The sequence below is a fragment of the Carlito syrichta genome, unplaced genomic scaffold (genome assembly GCF_000164805.1).
Source record: "Carlito syrichta isolate Samal-C Ts95f unplaced genomic scaffold, Tarsius_syrichta-2.0.1 Scaffold307339, whole genome shotgun sequence".
Lineage (NCBI taxonomy): Eukaryota > Metazoa > Chordata > Mammalia > Primates > Tarsiidae > Carlito > Carlito syrichta.
In genome coordinates this window covers 616399-639984 of record NW_007251435.1, presented here as the reverse complement: position 1 = coordinate 639984, position 23586 = coordinate 616399, and the positions used below count along the sequence as shown (strand labels likewise).

At 38.8% G+C, this 23586-nt stretch overlaps 1 protein-coding gene across 1 annotated transcript in view; it reads left to right on the top strand.

Annotated features, from left to right (window-relative positions):
- GDPD4 (glycerophosphodiester phosphodiesterase domain containing 4) overlaps window positions 1–23586 on the top strand; it is a 124732-nt gene that overhangs the window by 77742 nt on the left and 23404 nt on the right. The window contains exons 11-12 of the mRNA XM_021715742.1: window positions 20643–20864; window positions 21710–21864. Of these exons, the coding sequence (XP_021571417.1) occupies window positions 20643–20864; window positions 21710–21864 (377 nt within the window). The remainder of the gene's footprint in view (window positions 1–20642; window positions 20865–21709; window positions 21865–23586) is intronic.

Genomic DNA, 23586 nt, shown 5'->3' with positions numbered 1-23586 from the left:
GTGCGCTACCACGCCCGGCTGATTTTTTGATTTATTGTAGAGATGAGGTCTCGCTGCCCAGGCGGGTCTTGAACCCACGGGCTCAGACAGTTCACTCACTTCAGCCTTCCAAAGCGCTGGGATTACAGGCTGAGCCACCAAGTCTGGCTAATTTTCTTTTCTATTTCAATTTTTTTTTTTTGTAGAGACGTGGTCTCGCTGTGTTGCCCAGGTTGGTCTTGAACTCCTTGCCTCAAGTACTCCTCCCTCATTGACCTCCCATAGCACTGAAATTGCAAACGTGAGCCATCATGCTTATCCTTTTTTTGATGCAAGGGATTATTGTCTATAAACTTCCCTCTTAGAGTCGCTTTTGCTGCATCCTGTAAGTTTTCATGTATTATATTTAATTTGTATTTGTCTTAAGATATTTTATTTATTTATTTATTTAAATTATAAAGATGTGAGGTACAATTCAGGGTTAGGTATATAAACATTGATTATGCAGATACCCTTGTTGATGAGGTATGCTCCTGCCTCCTCTAGCAGTTTCCTTCAACTGCCAATCCCACCCTCCCACTCCTGACAGTTTCCCACTACTCCCAATCCCTTTCTTATAGTATTATAACTGTTGAGGGTCTGCTTATGAGTGAGAACATATGGTACCCTGTTCTTTGTTTCTGTGATAGATCACTGAGTATGATCGACTCTAAATCCATCCAAGTTACTGCGAAGTACATATAATCGTCCTTCTTTATGGCTGCATAGTATTCCATTGTGTATATGTACCACATTTTTTTTATCCAGCCCAGCTTTGATGGGCAACATGGTTGGTTCCATGTTTTTGATATTGTGAATAGAGCTGCAACAAATCACGTGTGCAGGTATCTTTTTTGTAGAATGACTTGAGTTCCTCTGGGTATATTCCCAACAGGGAAATAGCTGGGTCATATGGCAGGTCAATTTCCAGTTCTTTCAGAATTTACCACATTGCCTTGCAAAGAGGTTGCACTAGTTTGCATTCCCACCCGCAGTGTAGAAGTGTCCTTTTTCTCCACATCCTCACCAGCACCTGTTGTTGTTTTATTAATGATGGCCAGTCTTACTGGGGCTAGGTGGTATCTCAGTGTGGTTTTGGTTTGCATTTCTCTGATAATGAGTAAGGCTGAGCACTTTTTCATGTGTCTGTTGGCAGCCCATATATCTTCTTTTGAGAAGTGTCTATTCATATCTTGTGCCCGCCTTTAATGTGGCTGTTTGTATTTTTCCTTTCAGTGCGTTTGAGTTCCTTGTAGATCCTAGATGTTAGGCCTTTGTCAGATATACAGCTGGCAAATTTTTTTTCCCATTTTGTGGGCTGTTTCCCAGCTCTCTTGATGGTTTCTTTTGCTTTGCAGAAGCTCATTGGTTTGATGAGGTCCCACTTGTCTATTTTATTTCTTAAGGTATGGGCATTTAGGGTTCTGAATAGGAATTGATTGCCAGTTCCAATTTCCATAAGGGTGTCTCCTGAGTTTTCTAAGATTCTTATGGTTTGAAGTTTTACATTTAGGTCTTTGATCCATGTAGAGTTAATTTTGTGTATGGTGATAGGTAGGGGTCCTGGTTCAACCTTCTGCATGTGATCAGCCCATTTTCCCAGCACCATTTACTGAACAGGTTCTCCTCTCCCAGTGATTGTTGTTGGAGGCTTTGTCAAGGATAAGTTGACTGAGAAATTGAGGCTTTGTTTCTGGACTCTCTACTCTGTTCCATTGGTCTATATGCCTGTTCTTGTACCAATACCAGGCTGTTTTGATTACTGTAGCCTTATAGTAAAGTTTGAAGTCTGGAAGTGTGATACCTCCTGCTTTGCTTCTTTTGCTAAGGATTGTTTTGACTATTCGTGGTCATTTGTTTCCATATGAATTTCTGTATTTTCATTTCCAGGTCTGAGAAGAATGATGTTGGTAACTTAATGGGTATTTCCTATAGATTGCCTTTAGTAAGATGGACATTTTAACAATGTTGTTTCTTCCTAGCCATGAGCATGGAATATTTTTCTATTTGTTTGTGTCTTCTTGGATTTCTTTGAGCAGTGTTTGTAGTTCTCATTGTAAAGGTCTTTCACTTCTCTGGTTAGGAAGATGCCGAGGTATTTCATTTTTTGTGAGGCTATTGTGAAGGGGATTGTGCTTTTAATTTGGGTCTCTGCCTGCTTGTTGTTGGTATATAGGAATGTAATTGTCTTTTGCACATTTACTTTATACCCTGAGACTTTGCCATAGTCTTTTATCAGTGCAAGCAGGTTTTTGACAGATTCTCTTGGATTTTCAAGGTGTAGAATTATATCATCAGCAAAGAGGGATAACTTCACTTCCTCTTTTCCTGTTTGGATACCCCTGATTTCCTTCTCTTGTCTAATTCCCTGGGCTAGGACTTCCAATATTGAACAAAAGGGGTGAGAGTGGGCAGCCTTGTCTTGTTCCAGTTTTCAGGGGAAATATTTCTAGTCTGTCCATTTAGCAATATGTTAGCTGTGGATTTATCATAGATGTTACTTACTATTTTGGGGTATGTTCCTTCTGTACCTAGGTGTTGGAGGGTTTTTATCAAGAAGTGATGCTGGATTTTATCAAAAGCTTTTTCTGCTTCCAATGAGATAATCATGTGGTTCTTGTTTTCACATCTGTTGATGTATTTAATTACATTTATGATCTTGTGAATGTTGAACCAGCCCTGCATTCTGGGGATGAAGCCTGTTTGGTCATGGTGGATGATTTTTGAGATGTGTTTTTAGATCTGATTTGTTAGAATCTTGTTGAGGATTTTTGCAACTGTGTTCATAAGGGACATTGGCCTGTAGTTTTCTTTTTTTGTTGGATCTTTACCCTGTTTGGGTATCAGTGTGATGTTAGCTTTGTAAAATGATTTGGGGAGAATTCCATCTTTCTCAATTGCCTGGAGTACTTTCAATAGGATTGGTATCAGCTCCTCCTTATACATTTTGTAGAATTCTGCTGGAAAGCCATCCAGTCCAGGGCTTTTTTTTTTTTAGTAGGTAGTTTCGTGTGACAGAGTCAATTTCCTGGGTTGTTATAGGTCTATTTAATGTCTCAGTGTCTTCTTGTTTCAACCTGGGGAGGTTGTGTGATGTCAGAAAGTCCTCCATTTCGTTTAGGTTATCAAGTTTGTTTCCATATAGGTGTACGTAGTAATCTCTGATAGTCTTTGGTATTTCTTCAGAGTTAGTTGTGATTTGATCTTTTCTATTTCTGACTGTGTTTATTTGGGCCTTTTCTCTCTTTTTCTTGGTCATTCTGACCAGGAGAACATCAACCTTGTTAATTCTTTCAAAGAACCAGCTTTTTGTTCTGTTGATGTCTTCTATGATATTTTTGTCTTCTATGTCCTGTATTTGGGCTCTTATTTTGGTGATTTGGATTCTTCTGTTAAAGTTGAGGTTTTGGTGGTCTTCTCTTTCCAGCTCCTTTAGATGATATGTTAGGCTCTCCACTTGTGATCTTTCCACTTTCTTGATGTGTGCTCATAGAGATATAAATTCCCCTCTTAGAACTGATTTTATGGCATCCCATAGGTTTTGGTAAAATGTTTCTTCATTTTCATTTGTTTCCAGGAATCTTTTAATTTCTGCTTTGATTTCAGTGTTGACCCAGTAGTTGTTCAGCATCATGCTGTTTAGAGTTCATGTCTTTGTGGGCTTTGGGGAAATGTTGTGGTGTTGATATTTATTTTTATTCCACTGTGGTCTGAGAGGGTGCATGGCAATATTTCAACCTTATGAAATTTGTTTATGCTTGATTTATGGCCAAGGATGTGATCAATCTTGGAACACATTCCATGTAGTGATGCATAGAATGTATATTCTGTGGTTGTTGGGTGGAATAGTCTGTAGCTACCTATGAAGTCCATTTGGTCCAGTGTCAAGTTTAGGTTCTGCATCTCCTTGTTGATTTTTTGCCTCGATGATCTATCTATGGCTGTTAGCGGGATATTCAAGTCCCCTGCTATAATAGTGTTAGAGTCAATATCTTTTTTTAGTTTACTTAGTAGTTGTTTTATAAATGTACGTCTGTGTTGGGTGCATATATGTTTAGGATGGATATTTCTTGTTGATGGATTGAACCTTTTATCATTGTATAGTGACCTTCTTCATCTTTTTTGATTCTTGATAGTTTAAAGGCTGTTTTGTCTTATATTAAGATTGCAACTCCTGCCTTCTTTTGTGATCCACTTGCCTGGAAACTTGTTTTCCATCCTTTAACTTTGAGTCTGTGTGTGTCCCTTGTGATGGGATGAGTTTCCTGTATGCAGCAAATAATTGAGTCATGGTTCTTTATCTAGTTTGCCATTCTGCGTCTTTGCAGTGGTGCATTTAGTTCATTCACATTCAGGCTGATTATTTAATTGTGATTATTTATTGTTGTCATGAGGTTCTTTTAAAGTTTTTTCTTTCTTTGCTTGTTTTATTTTGGCCTTGGGGTGGATGCATGAGTGTATTTCAGGTTTCTTTTTGTGCTGTATTCTCTGTTGATCTGTGCTCTGCTGTTCTCTTGAGAAGTGTGTGGTCATTTTTTTTTTCTTTCTTCTGTGCTTAATACCTTTTTAAGTGTCTCCTGTAGAGCTGATCTGGAGGCTGCATAATCTCTTAGGGATTGGATGTCTGAGAAGGATTTTAATTCTCTATCACTGATGAAACTGAGCTTGGCTGGATAGGAAATTCTTGGTTGAAATTGTTTATTTTTGAGGACTTTGAATATAGGGCTTCGGTACCTTCTTGCTCGTAGTGTTTCTGCTGATAGGTCTGCTGCTATTCTGATTGGTTTTTGCTGGTAGGTAGTCTGACCTTTCTCTCTTGCTGCCTTTAGATTTTTTCTTTTGTGCCTATTTTGTGTAGGCAAATTACTATGTGTCTAGTGGTTGGTCTTCTCATTTGATGTCTTATGGGGGTTCTTTGTATCTCTTGTGCTTGACTGGTCACATCTCTGATGAGATGGGGAAAGTTTTCTTGGATACCTCCTGGAATACTTACTCCAAGTTGTTCTCCATTTCCCTTTCTTCTTCTGGGATACCAATCAGGCGTAGGTTTGGCCTCTTGATATAATCACATATCTCTTGTAGGCTTTCTTCTTTCTTTTTGAGTCTTCTTTCGATGTTTTTTACAGATTGGGTTAATTCCATGTTCTGATCTTCAAGTTCTGGGATTCTTTCTTCAGCTAGATTAATTCTGCTTTCCAGGCTTTCATCTTGTTATTTATTTCCTGGATGAAATTTTTTATTGCCAAATCTCTGTTATAGTGTTGCATCTTGTCTTTCTTGAGTCTTATTCACTCTTTCCATCCATTCCCTAATCCCTGTCATATCCTGGGGCCAGTCCCTGGTGACTTCCATTGTTTTGGCACCAAGGTCTGATTTTTCAGGAGTTTTGTCTTTGGTACACTTGAAATTGCCAGTGGTTTTCTTTTGGTTTTTCCTCATTTGTGACAGATCTCTTGTTTTTCTCTTTAGTTCTGTTATTCAGTGTCAGTGGGAGAGGTTTTCCCTTCTGATGTTTGCTCAGTCCTCTGTTCTTCCCTAATTCAGGCTCTGAATTTGTTCTATTTTGAAATAGGATGGTGGATGAGAAGCTTTGCTGTCTCTTATAGTTATTGAAATTCGAATATAGTAGGGGATGGGGCACTAGGTTTCAGATACTACTTGCAAATTACAATGTTTTCTTATTGTGATATGTGTTCCCTGAGACCCACTCCTCACCACCATTCTACACAATGATGCAAAACAGAAATCTATGCAAAAAACAATTGAACACACACACACAGACACACACACACACCCCAAAACAAACTGGAATAACAACAAAGTGAAACAAAACAAACAACAACAAAAAAAAACAAGAAAACTAAACACACACATACATGCCTAGCACAAAGTGAATGGAGAAGAAAAACAGAAAGACCAGAACAAAAAAAAAGGAATTCAGATTGAACCCTCACACATATACTGACACACACCTTAAACTATAAAAAATGAAAATAAAAAACTCATAACAAAAGAGCAAAAACAAACCAACAACAACAAAATTTAAAGATGAACAGTTATTCACATACACATATAAACAGAAAACGACAAATAAAAGAAGAAAGAAACTGAAAAAGAAAATAAAAAATGTTGGGGGGGGGATGCAGATCAAACCCTCACATACACATTCATGCACAAAGGGAAAATATTTTAAAAATAGATGAACTAAAAATGTCAACTTTTTTTTTTTTTTAATTTTAAAAATTTTAAAATAAAAAAAAACCCTGCCCTCTTGTGGCAGGCTTTGTATTTGTTCTGATCCTCTGCTCTCTCCTGCAGAGCCACCTCTTTCACCGTCTCCTCAATGTACAGAGCAGGGCAGGAGGAGGAGCAGAAGTGGGTGGGGCTGCAGTATGGTCAGGGAGATCTCCTCCGGTGGTGGGAAGGTGCAGGGCTGTCTCTTCCCCAGTTATGTACTCACGGGGGTGCCCTAGCCAGGTCTATCCCGGAATGGAGTTCTCCTATTGCAACTGATGTCCAGGCTCTGCCAGGGTTGGTCCCTTTCAATTGTGGCCCTGCTGTGTGGGTCTGACGTTCAGAGGATTGCTGAGGAGGAAAGGGTTTGGGTCAGCCCCAGACTCACCACTGATCTCTTTGGAGTCCTTCCTTGTCCTTGTCTGGTCACACCCTTTGTCCTGCAGCTGGATCAGGGTAAGGGATTGAGTGCCTGGAACTCAGTACTCATCAGGTCCCTCCGAAGTTTGTACTTTCAGGATATTCCCTCTGGGTCATGATCAATCCTTGGGTAGTTGGTCCACTAGTCACAGGGATCAGGTCTGTTGCTCCATGGTGAACAAGCTGAAGCACCTTCCTGCCCCACCTTCAAGATGGTGGTGGGGTGCCTCTCTTGTCCGCTTCCTTGGGACTTTGCCTCTGGGTTCCCTCCACAGCCCCTGCTGCCAGTGCCCTGCCAGGTGCTGAAGTGGTGAGGCAGAGCCTAGAACCAGCAGTCTCTCCTGCTGCAATGGTGAGAGAGAGCCTGGGGCAATAGTCTCTCCCCACTGCTTCCTCACAGGAAAATTTTTGTCCCTTTAAAAAAATGGTGCTCAGCTTCTGCAACCTGGGAAGAGCGGGGGAGCAAGCAGAGAAGCTACAGCACCAGTTGTTACACCAGGGGCCTGGCCTCTTGCTTACGAGCCCCCACTTAGACTGTCTATTTCCGCATTTTCTTGTTTTGTTGATTTAAAAAAAAAAGAAAAGAAAAAGAAAATGGCACTTGGCTTCTGCGTCCTGGGAAGCTCTGGGGTTCAAGCCCAGCAGCTGTGGCATCAGCCACTGTACCAGGAGAGCCCTGGCCGCTAGCTCCCTAGCCCTCACTCAGTCAGCCACTCACACACCCACTCGCTCACCAGCACATACACAAAATTTTCCATACACTCACTCACTCACACAGGGACTCACATAATCCAACTGGCTCGGCCACCGTCTTCCCAACCAGAACTGTCTCAAGATATTTTTAAATTTTCCTTGTAATTTCTTCTTTCACCCATTGGTTATTCAGGAGCATGTTTAATTTTCATCTGTTAGTGATTTTTTCCAAATTACAGCTTACCGTTGTGGTCAGAAAAGATACTTTATATGATTTCATTGTTTTAAAATTTGTTATAATACATGTTTTGTGGCCTAACATATGATCTTTCCTGGAGTATGTTCTATGCATCCTTGAATGCGTATTCTGCTGCTCTTGGGAGTGATGTTCTATATATGTCTTTTAGGTCCATTTGGTCTAAAGTACAGTTTAAGTTTAATGTTCGCTTATTGATATTCTGTCTGGATGATCTGTCCATTGATGAAAGTGAAATGTTGAAGTCCCTTATTGTTGTTGTATTGCAGTCTGTTTCTTCCTTCAGCTCTATTAATATTTGCTTTATAAATTTAGGTGCTCCAAACTTTGTGCATATATATTTACACTTATATCCTATTGATGAATTGATCCCTTTATATATCATTATATAATAACCCTTGTCTCTTTTTAAGGTTTTTGACTTAAAGTCTGTTTTATCTAAGTTTAGCTACCCCTTCTCTTTTTCAGATTTCATTTGCATGGAATATCATTATCTATTCCTGCATTTCAGTCTATGCATGTCCTTAAAGGTGAAGTGAGTCTCTTGCAGGTAGCATACAGTTAGGGCTTGTTTGTATTTTTAAAAAATCTGCTCAGCCACTCCATATCTTTTGATTGCAGAATTTAATTTATTTACATTCAAAGTAACTATTGATAGGTAAGGACTTACGACTGCCATTTTGTTAGTTGTTCTTGGTTGTTTTGCAGATCCTCTGTTTCTTTGTTTCTCTTCCTGTCTTCTTTTTCTTTTTGATTGCCTTATTTTCGTGGTATACTTTGATTCCTTACTTTTGTGGTGCATCTACTACAGGTTTTTGGTTTTTTATTATCATGAGGCTTACATGAAACATCTTATAATTATAACTAGATATTTTAAGCTGATAACAACTTAATTTTGAAAACATATATAAAAACTCTACACATTTATTCCTTCCATGCATTTTATGTTTGTGATGTCTCAATTTACATCTTTTTATATTATGTATCCCTTAGCAAATTATTGTAGCTACAAAAACTTTCTTTAAAGTTTTGTCTTTTAATCTTCATATTAAAAATATAATTTTTGTACCACCATTAGAGGACGAGAGTATTTTGAGTTTGACTATATACTTACTTTTGCCGGTGAGCTTTATACACATATATTTTCGTGTCGCTAATTAGCATCCTCTTCTTTTAACTTGAAGAACTCACTTTAGTATTACTTGTAGGGCAGGTCTAATGGTGAAAATTTTCCCCAGCTTTTGTTTGTCTAGGAAAGTGTGTCTCTCTTTCATTTAAGGACAGCTTTGTCAAGTATTCATGGTCAGCAGTTTTTGTTTTGTTTTTCCCTTCAGTTCTTCAAATATATCATCCCATTCTCTCCTGGCTTAGGTTTATACTGAGAAATGTGCTTATAACCTTTTTGTAATTTTCTTGTGTGTGATATACTTCTCTTTTCTTACTGCTTTTAGTCTTTGAGTTTGGCAGCCTGATTATAATATGTCTTGGTATATTCTTAGTTGAACCTGATTGGAGACATTTGAGCTTCTTGTGCATGGATACTTATATATTTCCCCAGCTTTGAAATTTTTTGACTATTATTTCTTTAAATAACCCTTCTGTCCCTTTCTCTTTCTTTTTTCCTGTTTAGACATCTATAATATGAGAATGTCAATGTTACTTCTTGATACTGTGTCATAAATTCCATAGGCTTTTCTCATTCCTTTTTTATTATTTTTTCTTTTTTATCCTCTGACTATATACTTTCTTTTTAAATATTTACTTAATTTTTTTCCTCCCATTTTTATTTTATATTCAAGGAGTACACATCCATGTTTTACATGAACATATTATATAGCGGTGAGGACTGGGCCTCAGGTGGCCCATTCCCCAGATAGTGAACATTGTACCCAATAGGTAATTTCTGAAACCTAACCCTTCTCCTCACCTCCTCCCTTCTTGGTGTCCACAGTGTCTGTTGTTTCCATCTTTGTGGGCATTTAGCGCCTACGTATAGGTGAAAATTTATGGTGTTTGGTTTTCTGTTTCTGAGTCACTTTACTTAGGATGATGACTTCCAGCTCCATCTATGTTGTTGCAAAGGACATGATTTCATTCTTTTTTATGGCTGCATATTATTCTGTGGTGTATAGATACCATATTTTCTTTATCCAATTAATCATTAGTGGGCACTTAGCTTGGTTCCATGATTTTGCTATTGTGAACAGTGCTGCAATGAACATACGAGTACAGGTATCTTTTTTTTTTTTTTTTTTTTTTTTTGAGTTGGAGTCTCACTCTGTTGCCCAGACTGGAGTGCAGTGGCCGCTCCCGACCACCGCAGCCTCGACCTGCTGGGCTCCGGTGATCCTTCCGCCTCAGCCTTACAAGTAGCCGGAATTACAGGCATGCGCTACCACGCCCGACTGATTTTTTGATTTATTGTAGAGATGAGGTCTCGCTGCCCAGGCGGGTCTCAAACCCGCGGGCTCAGGCAATCCACTCACCTCAGCCTCCCAAAGGTGCGGGATTACAGGTTTAGCCACCGAGCCCGGCTTAGGTATCTTTTTTATATGCTGATTTCCTTTGAGTAGATCCTAATAATGGGATTGCTGGGTCACATGGTAATTCAACTTTTAGTTCTTTGAGAAGTCTCTGTACTGTTTTCCATAGAGGTTGAACTAGTTTACAATACTAACAACAGTGAATGAATGCTCCCTTTTCTACATAATGGTGCCAACATCTATTGCTCTATGACTTTCTAATAATAACCATTCTGACTGATGTGAGGTGATATCTCATTTTGGCTCTCATGTGCATTTCTCTGATGATTAGTGATGTTGAGCATTTTTTCATAGGTTTTTTTAGCCACTTGTGTGTCTTCTTTTGAGAAGTGTCTATTCATGTCCTTTGACCATTTTTTGATTTTTTTTTCATGTGGAGTCTCTTGAGTTCCTTGTAGATTCTGGATGTTAGCCCTTTGTCTGAGGCATGCTTTGTAAATACTTTTTCCCACTCAGAAGGGTTACTGTTCACTCTGTTGATTATTTATTTTGCTGTGCAGAAGCTTTTCAGTTTAATTAAGTCCCACTTATTTTGTTTGTTTGTTTGGATTTGCTTTTGGGGTCTTAGCTATAAATTCTTTGCCCAGGCCAATGTATAGAAGTGTGTCCTAGATTTTCTTCTAGGAAAAGTTTCAGGTCTTATATTTAAGTCTTTATCTTGAGTTAAATTTTGAATATGATGAGAGATAGGGGTCCAGTTTCATTGTTCTGCATATGGTGAGCCAATTTTCTCAGCACCATTTATTGACTAGTATATCCTTTTTGTTCATTTTTGTTGGCTTTGTTGCAAACCAGTCGGTTGTAGGCATGTGATTTTATTTATGGGTTCTCTATCCTGTTCCATTTATCTGTTTATTCTTTTACCAATACCATGCTGTTTTAGTTACTGTAGTCTTATAGTGTAATTTGAACTAACTATATATTTTCAAATAAGATTTTGTCAAGTTCACAGACTCTCTCTTTGGCTTAATTCTGCTGTTAATGTTCTCTATTGCATTTTTTATTCATTCCAAAATTTCTGTTGATTTTAAAAAATAATTTCTCTCTGTTAAATTTCTTATTTTGTTCATGAATTGTCCTGATTTCATCAAGTTGTTTCTTTGTGTCCTCTTGAGGTTTTCTGAACTTCCTTAAAACAATTATTTTGAGTTCTTTGTCAGGCAGTCTATAAATCTCTTTCTTTGGGATTGTTTTCTTTTGGTGTTGATATGTTTCTTTGTTTTTTTCATGTTTCTTGTTGCCTTATGTTGATATCTGTGCAGTCACTTTTCCCAGAAAGTATGGACTGGTTTTGGTGTGGAAAGACCTTCCCCTAAAGGGAGGATGCAAAGGTGATGGCTGGATGAGGTGCAATAGTCTGCCTCCAGTTAAGGGACAGAGCAAACTGTTATCTGCTATGCCAGTTAAGAATATGAAAAATAAAAAGTTTTAATTTTATCTTCACTTACTCTCAGCACTCCCCCTTTCTTTATAAAGATATGAGCTTTTGGCTTGTACCTGATTTTAATTCTCTCTGAAGAACTTCTTTTAATATTTCTTGCAAGGCACATCTACTGGTAACAAATTTACTCAATTTTTGTTTGTCTGAAACAGTCTTTTTTTTTGCTTTTGAAGGATCATTTTTCAGGGCACTGAATTTTAGGTTGGTGTTTTTCTATCAAAACTTTAAATATTTTTCTCCACTCTCTTCTTACTCGTGTAGTTTCTGAGAAGTCAGATGAAATTGTTTTTTTTTAATCTTTTTTTATTTTAAAGATGTGGGGTATATTAAGGATTAGGCATACAAGTGGTCATCATACAGGTAAAGTGTGGGCCTCCCTTTGGTCTGCATTTTTCCTGGTTTGAGATCAGGTACCCTTTGATGTTTGTCCCCACCCTCACCGCAGCAGTGTCCTGCTACAGCCAATTCCATTCTTATAGTCTTATGGTATATGTTCAGGGTCTGCTGCTGCCAATCCCTTTCTTGTAGTATTATAGTAGATGATTTTTGAGACATGCTGTTAGATCCAATTTGCTAGGATCCTGTTGAAGATTTTTGCATCTATGTTCATTAGGGATATTGGCCTGTAGTTTCTCTTTTTTTGTTGGATCTTTACCTGGTTTGTGTATCAGTGTAATGTTAGCTTCATAAAATGATTTGGGGAGAATTCCATCTTTCTCAGTTGCCTGGAATACTTTCAATAGGATTTGTGTCAGCTCCTCCTTGTACGTTTTGTGGAATTCCAGTGAAAAGCCATCCAGTCCAGGGCTTCTTTTTGTAGGCAGTTTTCTTATGACAGAGTCAATTTCCTGGGTTGTTATTGGTCTATTTAGTGTCTCAGTGTTTTCTTGTTTCAGCCTTGGGAGGTTGTGTGATGTTAGAAAGTCCTCCATTTCGTTTAGGTTATCAAGTTTGTTTCCATACAGGTGTTCATAGTAATTTCCAATAATCTTTTGTATTTCTTTGGGGTCAATTGTGATTTGATCTTTTGCCTTTCTGATTTTGTTTATTTGGGCTTTTTCTCTCTCTTTCTTGGTAATTCTGGCTAGGAGTCCATTAATCTTTTTTATTCTTTCAAAGAACTAGCTTTTTTGTTGATTTTTTTCTGTGATATTTTTGTCTTCTATGTCCCATATTTGGGCTTCCTTTGGTGATCTGGATTCTTTTGCTAAAGTTAGGGTTTTGGTGGTCTTGTCTTTCCAACCCCCTTAGGTGATTTGTTAGGTTGTTAACTTGTGAGCTCTCCATTTTTCTTGATGTGTGTTTGTAGAGATATAAATTCTCCTCTTAGAACTGTTTTTGACTGGGCTCGGTGGCTCAGCCTCTAATCCCAGCACTTTGGGAGGCTGAAGTGAGTGGATTGCCTGAGCCCATGGGTTCAAGGCCCAGCCCAGGCAACTTGGTGAGATCTCATCTCTACCATAAATAAAAAATTAGCTAGGTGTGGTAGCACACACCTGTAGTTTCAGCTACTTGGAAGGCTGAGGCAGAAGAATTGCCTGAGATCAGCAGGTCGATGATGGGCTGACTGTAAGCTTGCCACTGCACTCCAGCCTGGGCGACAGAGTGGGACTCTGACTCAAAAAAAAAAGAACTGTTTTCATGGCATCTCAGAGGCTTTGGCAGACTGTTTCTTTGTTTTCATTTGTTTTCAGGAATCGTTCAGCATCATGCTGTTTACTATCCATGTCATTGTGGGTTTTAGGAGAATTTTGTTGGTGTTGCTATTTATTTTTATTCTACCATGGTTTGAGAAGGTACATGGCAGTATTTCAATCTTATGAAATTTGTTTATACTTGATTTATGGCTGAGGATGTTATTGATCTTGGAATACATTTCAGGTGGTGATGAGTAGTATGTATATTCTGTGATTGTTAGGTGGAGCATTCTGTAGGTATCTATTAAGTCCATTTGGCTGAGTGTCAAGTTGAGGTTCTGGATTTCTTTGTTGATTTTTTGCCTCGATGATCTCTCTAGGGTTGTTAGTGGGGTGTGGGTATTTAAGTCCCCAGCTATAATAGTATTAGAGTCAATATCTTTTTTTGTTTACTTAGTAGTTGCTATATAAATGCTGGTGTTTCTGTGTTGGGTACATATATGTTTAGGATGGATATTTCTTTTTTTTTTTTCTTTTGAGTTGGAGTCTCACTCTGTCACCCAGACTGGAGTGCAGTGACCGCTCCCGGCCACCGCAACCTCGACCTGCTGGGCTCCGGCGATCCTTCCACCTCAGCCTTCCAAGTAGCTGGAACTATAGACGCGCGCTACCCTGCCCAGCTAATTTTTTATTTATTGTAGAGATGAGGTCTCTCCAAGTTGCCCAGGCAGGTCTCGAACCCGTGGGCTCAGGCAATCCACTCACCTCAGCCTCCCAAAGGCACAGGATTACAGGCTGAGCCACCGAGCCCGGTGTGGATGGATATTTCTTGTTGATGGATTGAACCTTTTATCATTAGTTAGTGTCCTTCTGTATCTTTTGAAAAATTTTTTATTTTTATTCTGTATCTTTTAAGTTTTTTGATAGCTTAAAAGTTGTTTTGTCTGATATTAAGATCACAACTCCTGCCTTCTTTTGTGATCCATTCACCTCTAAATTCTTTTTCTATCCTTTAACTTTGAATCTGTGTGCATCCCTTGTGGTGAGATGAGTTTCCTGGATGCAGCAAATTATTGGGTCATGGTTTTTTATCCATTTTGTCAATCTGTGTCTTTTCAGGTGGGGCATTTGGTCCATTCACATTCAGGCTAATTATTGAAATGTTATTGTTTATCCCTGTCATAAGGTTTTTATAAAGTTTTTCTTTTAGCTTTTGGGTTGATGTACATGTGTGTTTTCAAGTTTATAGTTGTGATGTATTCTCTGTTGATTCTGTGTTCTGCTATTCTCTTGGGAAGTGTGTGGTCATTCTTTTTTTCTTTCTTCTGTGCTTAATACCTTTTTAGGCATTTTATGTAGAGCTGGTCTGGAAGCTGCATAATCTCTTAGGGATTGAATGTCTGGGAATGACTTTAATTCTCCACCACTGACAAAACTGAGCTTGGCTGGGTAGGAAATTCTTGGTTGAAATTGTTTATCTTTGAGGACTTTGAATATTGGACTCCAGCCCCTTCTAGCTTGTAGTGTTTCTGCTGATAGGTCTGTTGCTATTCTGATTGGTTTTCCTGGTAGGTAGTCTGACCTTTATCTCTTGCTGCCTTTAGGATTTTTTTCTTTTGTGCCTACTTTGTGTAGGTGAATTACTATGTGTCTAGGGGTTGGTCTTCTCATTTGATGTCTTGTGGGAGTTCTCTGTATCTCTTGTGTTTGAATGGTCACACCTCTGGTGAGATGGGGAATGTTTTCTTGGCTAACCTCCTGGAATTCTTGCTCCAGGGTATTTTCCATTTCCCTTTCTTCTTCTGAGATACCAATCAGACATAGGTTCAGCCTCTTGATGTAATCGCACATCTGTTGTAGACTTTGTTCTTTCTTTCTGAGTTTTCTTTCTGTTTTTTACAGATTGGGTTAATTCCATGTTTTGATCTTCAAGTTCTGAGATTCTTTCTTCTGCTTAAGAGAAAGAATCTTAAGAATTAAGAGTCTTTTTTTTTTTTTGAGTTGAGTCTCACTCTGTCACCCAGACTGGAGTGCAGTGGCTGCTCCCAGCCACCACAGCCTCGCCTGCTGGGCTCTGGCGATCCTTCCGCCTCAAGCTTCCGAGTAGCCGGAATTACAGGCATGCACTACCACACCCGGCTGATTTTTTGAGTTATTGTAGAGATGAGGTCTCGCTGCCCAGGCGGGTCTCGAACCCGCGGGCTCAGGCAATCCACTCACCTCAGCCTCCCAAAAGCGCGGGATTACAGGCTGAGCCACCAAACCCGGCAAGAATTAAGATTCTTAATTCTGCTTTCTGTGCTTGTCATCTTGTTGTTTATTTCCTGGATGAAATTTTTTATGGCCAGAATCTCTGTTACAAGTTCTTTCAGTGTTACATCTTGTCTTTCTTGAGTTTTATTCACTCTTTCCATCCATTCCTTAATCCCTGTTGTATTCTGGGGCCAGTTGTTGGTGACTTCCATTGTTTGGGATCTAAGGTCTGATTTTTCAGGTGCTTTCTATTAAACTGGAAATTACTTGTGTTCTTTTGATTTTTCCTAATTTGTGACAGATCTCTTTCTTTTCTCTTTAGTTCCATTATTCAGTGGCAGTGAGGGGGACTTTCACTGCTGATGTTTGCTCAGCCTTCTATTCTTTTCTGATCAGAGCTCTTTTTTTTTTTTTTTGAGTTGGAGTCTCACTCTGTCATCCAGACTGGAGTGCAGTGGCCGCTTCCTGCCACTGCAGCCTCGACCTGCTGGGCTCCGGCAATCCTTCCACCTCAGCCTTCTGAGTAGCTGGAACTACAGGTGCGCGCTACCACGTCCAGCTAATTTTTGATTTATTGTAGAGATGAGGTCTCGCCAAGTTGTCCAGGTGGGTCTCGGACCCGCAGGTTCAGGCAATCCACTCACCTCAGCCTCCCAAAGGCACGGGATTACAGGCTGAGCCACCTGATCAGAGCTCTTAATTTGTTCTATTTTGAAACAGGGCTGTGGGTGGGAAGCTGTACTGTCTCTTGTAATTTTGAGAGTCAAATAAGGTGGAGGGTGGGCAGCTAGGATTCAGAAACTACTTGCAAATCACAATGTTCACTGATTGTGGTATTGTTTCCCTGAGACCCATTCCCCACCACCACTCTATATGACGATGCAGTGGGTACATGTGTCTACCCCCTGAGTCCAAGATACAGTAATAGCAATGAGAAGAATGTAGAAAAGTAGAATGAAATAAGATGGACAAAAAATTTTTAAATATTTTTAAACCCTCAGAACAACAGAAACAGAAACCAAAGCCAAAAACAATTAGACACACACACACCCCAAAACAAGCTGGAATAACAACAAAGCAAAACAAAAAACAAAAATAAAAACAAGAAAATGAAATAGATATACACACACCCAACTCAAAATGAAAGAAGAAAAAGAAAACAAGAAAAAGAAAAAGGAATTCAAATTGAACCCTCACACATATATTCACACACACAGTAAACTAAAATAAAGAGACAAACAGTGAAGAAAAACAAACAAAAAAACTGAAAGATAAACATTTAATCCTTCACATACACACATAAACAAAAAACAAAAAAATGTAAGAAGAAAGAAAGGGAAAAAAAGAAGACAAGAAAGAAAACAAAAGGGGTGGGGGGATGCAGATTGAACCCTCACATACACATTCACAAAGGAAAGATATAAAAAAAATTTGAAAATAAACAAACAAACAAAAACCTGCCCTCTTGTGTCAGGTTCTGTAGTTGTTCCTCTCAGCTGCCCCTCTACTGTCTCCTGCAGAGCTTCAACCTCATTCACAATCTCCCCAGTGTCCAACCCAGGGAAGGAGGAGGGGGCAATGGGGGTGAATTAGGCTTCACTCCTCCCCTTCCACTATAGTATGATCTGGGGGATCCCCTCTGATAGGGAGGTGTGGCTTTGTCTCTTCCCCAGGTAGTGGTGGGGGGTGCCCCGGCCAGGTTTATCCTGGTGGAGTCCTCCTGTTGCTGCTGATATCTGGGCCCGCCTGGGTTCATCCCTCTCAGTCATGCCCCACCAGTGTGGGTCTGAAATTCAGAGGATTGCTGGGGAGGAGGGTTTTGGGTCAGCCCGCTGATCTCTTTGGAGGCCTTCCTTGTTTTTTTCTGGCCAAACCTACAACTGAATCGGGATAGGGGGTGTGGTGCCTGAGACTCATCACTTGTCCTGTCCCTCAGGAGTTTGTGCCTTCAAGATATTCCCTCTGGGTCACACTCAACCGCTGAGTAGTTAATCTGCTGGTCACAGAGATTGGGTCAGGTCTATTGCTCTGTGGTAAGCAAGCTAGACCACTTTCCTTCCCAGTTTTCACAATGGTGGCAGGGTACCTCATTCATCTTCTCTAATGGAGCTCTGCCTCTCGAAATTCTTTATCTTTCTCTATAGGTAAGATTTTTTCCCCCCTTTGGTTCCCCCCCCCCGGAATTGTTTTCTTTATCTTTATTTTCTGTAATTTGAAAATAATATGCCTTGGTGTAATGTTTTTGGTATTTATTCTATTTGGCTTTCTCTGAGTTTCCTCGATTTGTAGTTTGGTATCTGGCATTAATTGGGGGCATATTCTCTCTCATGATTTTTTAAAATGTTTCTTCTTTTCCTTTCTCTCTCTTTTCTCCTTTTGATATTACCATTACACATATGTTGCACCTTTTGTAGCTGTCCCACAGTCCTGGGATATTCTATTCTGATTTTTTTTTTCCATCTTTTTTCTCTTTGTTTTCAGTTGTGCAAGTTTCTATTGATATATCCTCAAGTTCAGAGATTCTTTCCTCAACCATGTCTAATCTACTAATTAGACCATCAAAAGCATTATTTTTGTTAGTGTTTTTTATTTCTAGCATTTTTGGGGGGGTTCATTCTTAGATCTCTTTCTTTACTCTTTAGTTCCATCTCTTTACTTACTCTGTCCTGTCCTTATCTTCTACAAATGACAAGACAGAGAGTGGGATTCCTACTCAAATTAAAAAAAGGACAGGATATCCTTTAAAAATAGGCCTTTTTAAGAAGTACAGTGTATTTAAAAGTGTTTTATTTTCACTCTCCCTGTCAGAAGCATGAGGGTCTTTTTCTCCAATATTTGTGAGAACCTGAGGCCCAGCCATAGGAGGGCCCCTACACTTTTGTGAGTTTTAGCTCCAGTAACTTGATTAGGTTCTCCTATTTTATATACAAAAAGAGACTCAATTTACATCAGCTGCTAGATATATCCCATAATATGATTTAAGGCTTACTGGAGTTTAGTTTTTGAACTCTCCTATTGTTTAATCTTTATCATATTTACTGTTTTAAATTTTGTTCCCATTTTGGTCTTTCTTATCCTGTTCTTTTGAAAGTTTTTCTCACAAGAATGATTAACAATTAAGTGAACCAGTTGGCATGGATCTGGTAGTATCTAACAAAATCTTAAATTCTGAAGCAAATTTCTATTTTCCTGAGAATTAAGAATAATCTTAGTTGTAGCCCTCAGCTCAGATCTAGATCATGGCTTAATTCAACTTCTGTTATCTGCCTCCTGGTCTAGCAATTTTCTGGGGATATTGGCAGCATGATTGTTTCTTTCCTGAGAAAAATATGTGAAAGTAAAGGAGGAGAAGAAATAGAAAAGATGTGAATGAGAATGAAGATAAAGTAGTGTAGAGAAAAAGAGAGCTTACTTGAGTCTTAAGAAAATGTGAGGTAGCTGCTGCTTCCTTCTCTGAAGAAGTAGCCTTTTATCACTGCCTTCTCCCACAACTGATCTAAAATTGGCCAATGATGATAAAAGTAGATATTGATTAGATTTAATATAGCAGACATGTATATATGGTTTTCTATGTGTTGGGTGAAATGCTGTGCATTGCAAAGAGTATATGACAGTTCTTGCCATGAGGGAGTTACATTCTGATAGTCAATAGAAAGTGAAGGAACTGGCTGGGCATGGTGGCTCATGCCTGTAATCCCAACGCTTTAGGAGGCCAAGGCAAGAGGATCACTTGAACCCAGGAGTTTGAGACCAGCCTGGGCAATATAGCAGGACTTCATTTCTACAAAAAAATTTAAAAAATTAGCCAAGCATGGTGTCATGTACCTGAAGTCATAGCAACTTGGGAGACTGAGGCAGAAGGATCACCTGAGCCCAACAGGTCAAGGCTGTGCAAACTGTAATCATGCCATTGCACTCCAGCCTGGGTGACAGAATGAGACCCCAACTGAGAGAGACAGAGAGAGAGAGAAAGAGAGAGAGACAGACAGACAGAGAGAGAAAGAGAAGGAACTAATGTGAATTGTGCACTTTTCTGTGTACTCTAGACATGCTTCCAGACCCTGTAAATGTTTTATTATATTTAATCTTCAGAATAACCCTAGATTATTCCTTCCCTCCTCCATTTTTTACTTTGTCTAATGACAACTTTGAGAATTTAAATGGTTTTATCAAGGTTGCACAGCAAGCAAGAATTTGAACTTTGGTCTAAGACATGTGCAAATAACTATAAAAGGCAAAATGAGACATATAATTACAGAGGCATAAAAATGGGCCATTAGGGTTTAAAGCCACTGAAGTCTCTTTATTTACTTATATTTATAGACAAGTTCTTGCTCTGTTGCCCAGGCTAGAGTGCAGTGACATGGTCATAGCTCACTGCAGCCTCAAACTCCTAAACTTTTTATATCTTCCTGACTCAGCCTCCCTAGTAGCTAGGACTACAGGTGTGCACCATCACACCCAGCTTATTTTTAAAATTTTTTGTAGAGTCAGGGTCTCGCTATTTTGCCCAGGCTGCTCTTGAACTCCTGGATTCAAACTTTCCTTCTGCCTCAGCCTTCCAAAGTGTTGGGATTACAGGCATGAGCTATCATGCCCAGCCTTGAAGTCTCTTTTAGTTCAGGGATATTTAAGGAAAGCTTCATGAAGGAGATAGCATTTGAACTGGGCTTTGCAGGTTGAGGGTAGGATTTTAACAGGTGGACGTGGCAAAGAAGGCAAGTGAAGGATAGAGCTGTGATTGAATTCACTTGAAGCCAAAGCACATATTCTTTCTATTACTCAAAACTAAAATGGTAAGAGTACCAGCAAAAAGCCAGTGTGACTGAAAAGGGATATATTGCCTTGGAATGAAAGACAAGGCTGGAAAGGAAGGTCAAGATGAGAGCATGAAGGACCTTCAGTGCAAAAACAACAGGCTCTAGGATACAGAAGAAATCATTCCAAATACCCTAATTGCTGATGTAGATTACATTTTAATTATCTCCTTTTCAATTCTTATCCCAGGAGTAATATTTTGGAGGGCTTGGTGGTTTAAGTGGTAATGGAGTAACATAGAAGTAGAGCTCCATAAAAGGATACATAACAGGAGAATTGGAAAATGCTTTTGATGGGAACCAATGTATTTTTTATGTATTTATTTCTAGCTCAGACCATTTTTCAATATGAAACCTCTATCAAAGGCGGATAGAGAAAGAGCAAGAAATCAGTCGATTCCAAAACTAGCTGACTTATTGACACTTGCAAAGAAGGAAAACAAATTTGTGATATTTGATATTAATGGGCCTCCACCAAAACATCCTATCAGGCATACATTTATCCGTTATGTAATAAGCGTGATCCTTGCCTCCAAAATTGAGCAACGTCTGGTATGTCTGTTTCAGTGATGTTTGATAGAGGTTGGGAGGTGGGGGATCCTTAAGTAATTTTCCTTCCTATGGGAAGATTACTACTTATACAGCTACAAGTGATAATCTAAGATTGACCCAGTTAAATGTACCTCAGTGGGGAAATCGTTGAGGCCATTTGCTATTCCAAACCAAGTGAAATATCAGCACCCTGTTAAAGAGGAATGTGTGTAATAACGATGTGATATGACCAACATAAATCCATTAGAAAGAGCCTGAGTAACTTTAAGGCTTTGAGGACTTGGTATTAATGAATGATATAAAAAGGACAACTCATTCTTATTTGAGCAGACATTTGCTCATGTTTTTTAGAAGCAACTCTGCATTTGGGCAGTCAGTTGTTCCAAATCCCTTAAATTCTCAGAATATGGGAGTGCTGTGAGTAAAACAAACACATATCTTTTTGCAAATGAAATTGTCACAGATGAGTCATAATAGCATCCCTTTTGGCAGAAAATGACTTCTCTCAAGTTGATTTTGATCATCATCAACCAGAGATGTTTTTGTTTCCCACCATTCAACCACATCTGCCAACGCCTCACCTGCTCTGGTAGGATAAGGCTTTGTATACACAGGAGGTCTTTGATCTTTGATGTTAACTAGTAAATGGAAATCTCCAGAACAGCCCCATTTAAGGAGCTGTTGGTAAAAGCCTCATTATAAAAGTTAATTTCACCAAGAATTAGAATCTTTGTTCCCTGTAGTCTACTACCGGTGCTGAAATCGAACTCTATCCATTCTTTATGGGGCTGTTTGTATCTAAACAACTGACTATCTGCTGAAGAACTTCCTATTTCTCCTCACAGATTTTTTGGCTGCCAAGTCATGATATTAACTATGTCAGGAACATGGCTCCTGGTGTTCAGCATGTGGCTCGTTTTATATCCGTTGAAGAGCTTGCAAAACAAAATATCAGTAGAATTAATGTTGACTACAAGAGGTTGTTCCTTGGTGGGTTAAGGTAAGTGTTTGATCACATTTCTCTTGCCATGTATTGCCTTACTTGCACCAAAACATGCATTCTAACTAAACTACTTAACTTCCTTTTTCTATCTCAGGATTTCTTTGTGTGTTTATCTTCTTGGAATTCCTTGCTTTCTCCTTCCTATCCCTCCCTACCTCTCTCTCTGCCAACAAACATTTATCAAGTGTAAACTATGTCCTTATGACATAGACTTTAGCCCCTTCTTCTGTGTGCTCCAATCTCTCATTCAATACTTTTTTCGTGTTCTTGGCATTTCTGTTTTTGTATAAGGTGGACTTTGAAACACCAGAACTCAAAAAAGTTGTTTATTTCTTCCTAACGTTACCAGATGGATTGCAGTACCTTATAAATGACTTAGTGATCCAGATATCCACATTTCTTATAGGGATAATTAAGACTATAACTAAAGAGTTATAACTTGGCTAACCTAAAATAGCCAAGCATTAGTAGAAACTAAAATTATTAACCACCATATTTGTAAATAACAGATTTTCAGAATTAAAAGCACTTGGCAATAAAATGGTAACTTTTCCAAACTTAACTTACTGGTCGTACTTAATTTAATCCATATCCTCTTTCTCTTCAATTTAAGATTAATTTTTTGATAATTCTGCATTTTTAGAGACAAAGTCTTCCTTGGAGGTATTTTAAAAATCTTTGTGTTTCATAAAAGGCTGTTGCATGCATCTCTGTATCTGTTACTACTTTCCTGCCTTTCTAGTCGTGGGATGGTAGGTCATATAACAATGTCTTTTTTTCTTTTAGCACTGGAAAATTGTAGATGTTTTACTCTCTATTTTCCATTCAGAAGATTTTTCTCAGCTATTCCTCTATTTTGAGCATATTTCAGTTTTTTAAAACTTAATTTCAAATAGGAAGTAGCTCTAAGATGTTTTCCTTATTTCTTAATTCTAACTTAGACTGATCTAGTAGTTGAAAAATAATTATATGGCTTCCATTTATTGAGCCCTTACTATGTGTCAAGTTCAATGTTTGGTAGACAATTATATATATTTACAGAATACAATGTGATGTTTTAATGTATGTATAAAATATGGAAAGATTTAACCAAACTAATTAACATAACCATCACCTAACTTATCTTTTTTCATGTTAAGGCCTTTGAAATTTACTCTTTTAGCTATTTTGAAATATGCAATATATTATTATTGACTATAGTTTCCCTGCTGGATAGATCTCAAAACTAGTTCCCTCTGTCTAACTGGAACTTTGTACCCTTTGACCAATATCTTCCCTTTCCCTCAACCCCCCAGCCTTTGGTAATTACCATTCTACTCTCTTTTTCTGTAAGTTTGACTTTTTGATATTCCATGTATAAGTGAGATCATGCAGTATTTGTCTTTCTATGCCTGACTTATTTCACTTAGCATAATATCTTCCAGGTTTAGCCACGTTGTTGCAAATGACAGAATTTTCTTATTTTTATTTTTTGAAAGCAGGATTTATTGAGAGGACAGAAAAGCTCCCACAGTGGAGGGGACCTGAGGGAGTTGCCCAAAAGTTTCTTAAGTTTCTTTTTTTTTTTGAGTTGGAGTTTCACTCCGTTGCCCAGACTGGAGTGCAGTGGCCGCTCCTGGCCACCACAGCCTTGACCCACTGGGTTCCGGCGATCCTTCCACCTCAACCTTCCGAGTAGCCGGAATTACAGGCGTGTGCTACCACGCCCAGCTGATTTTT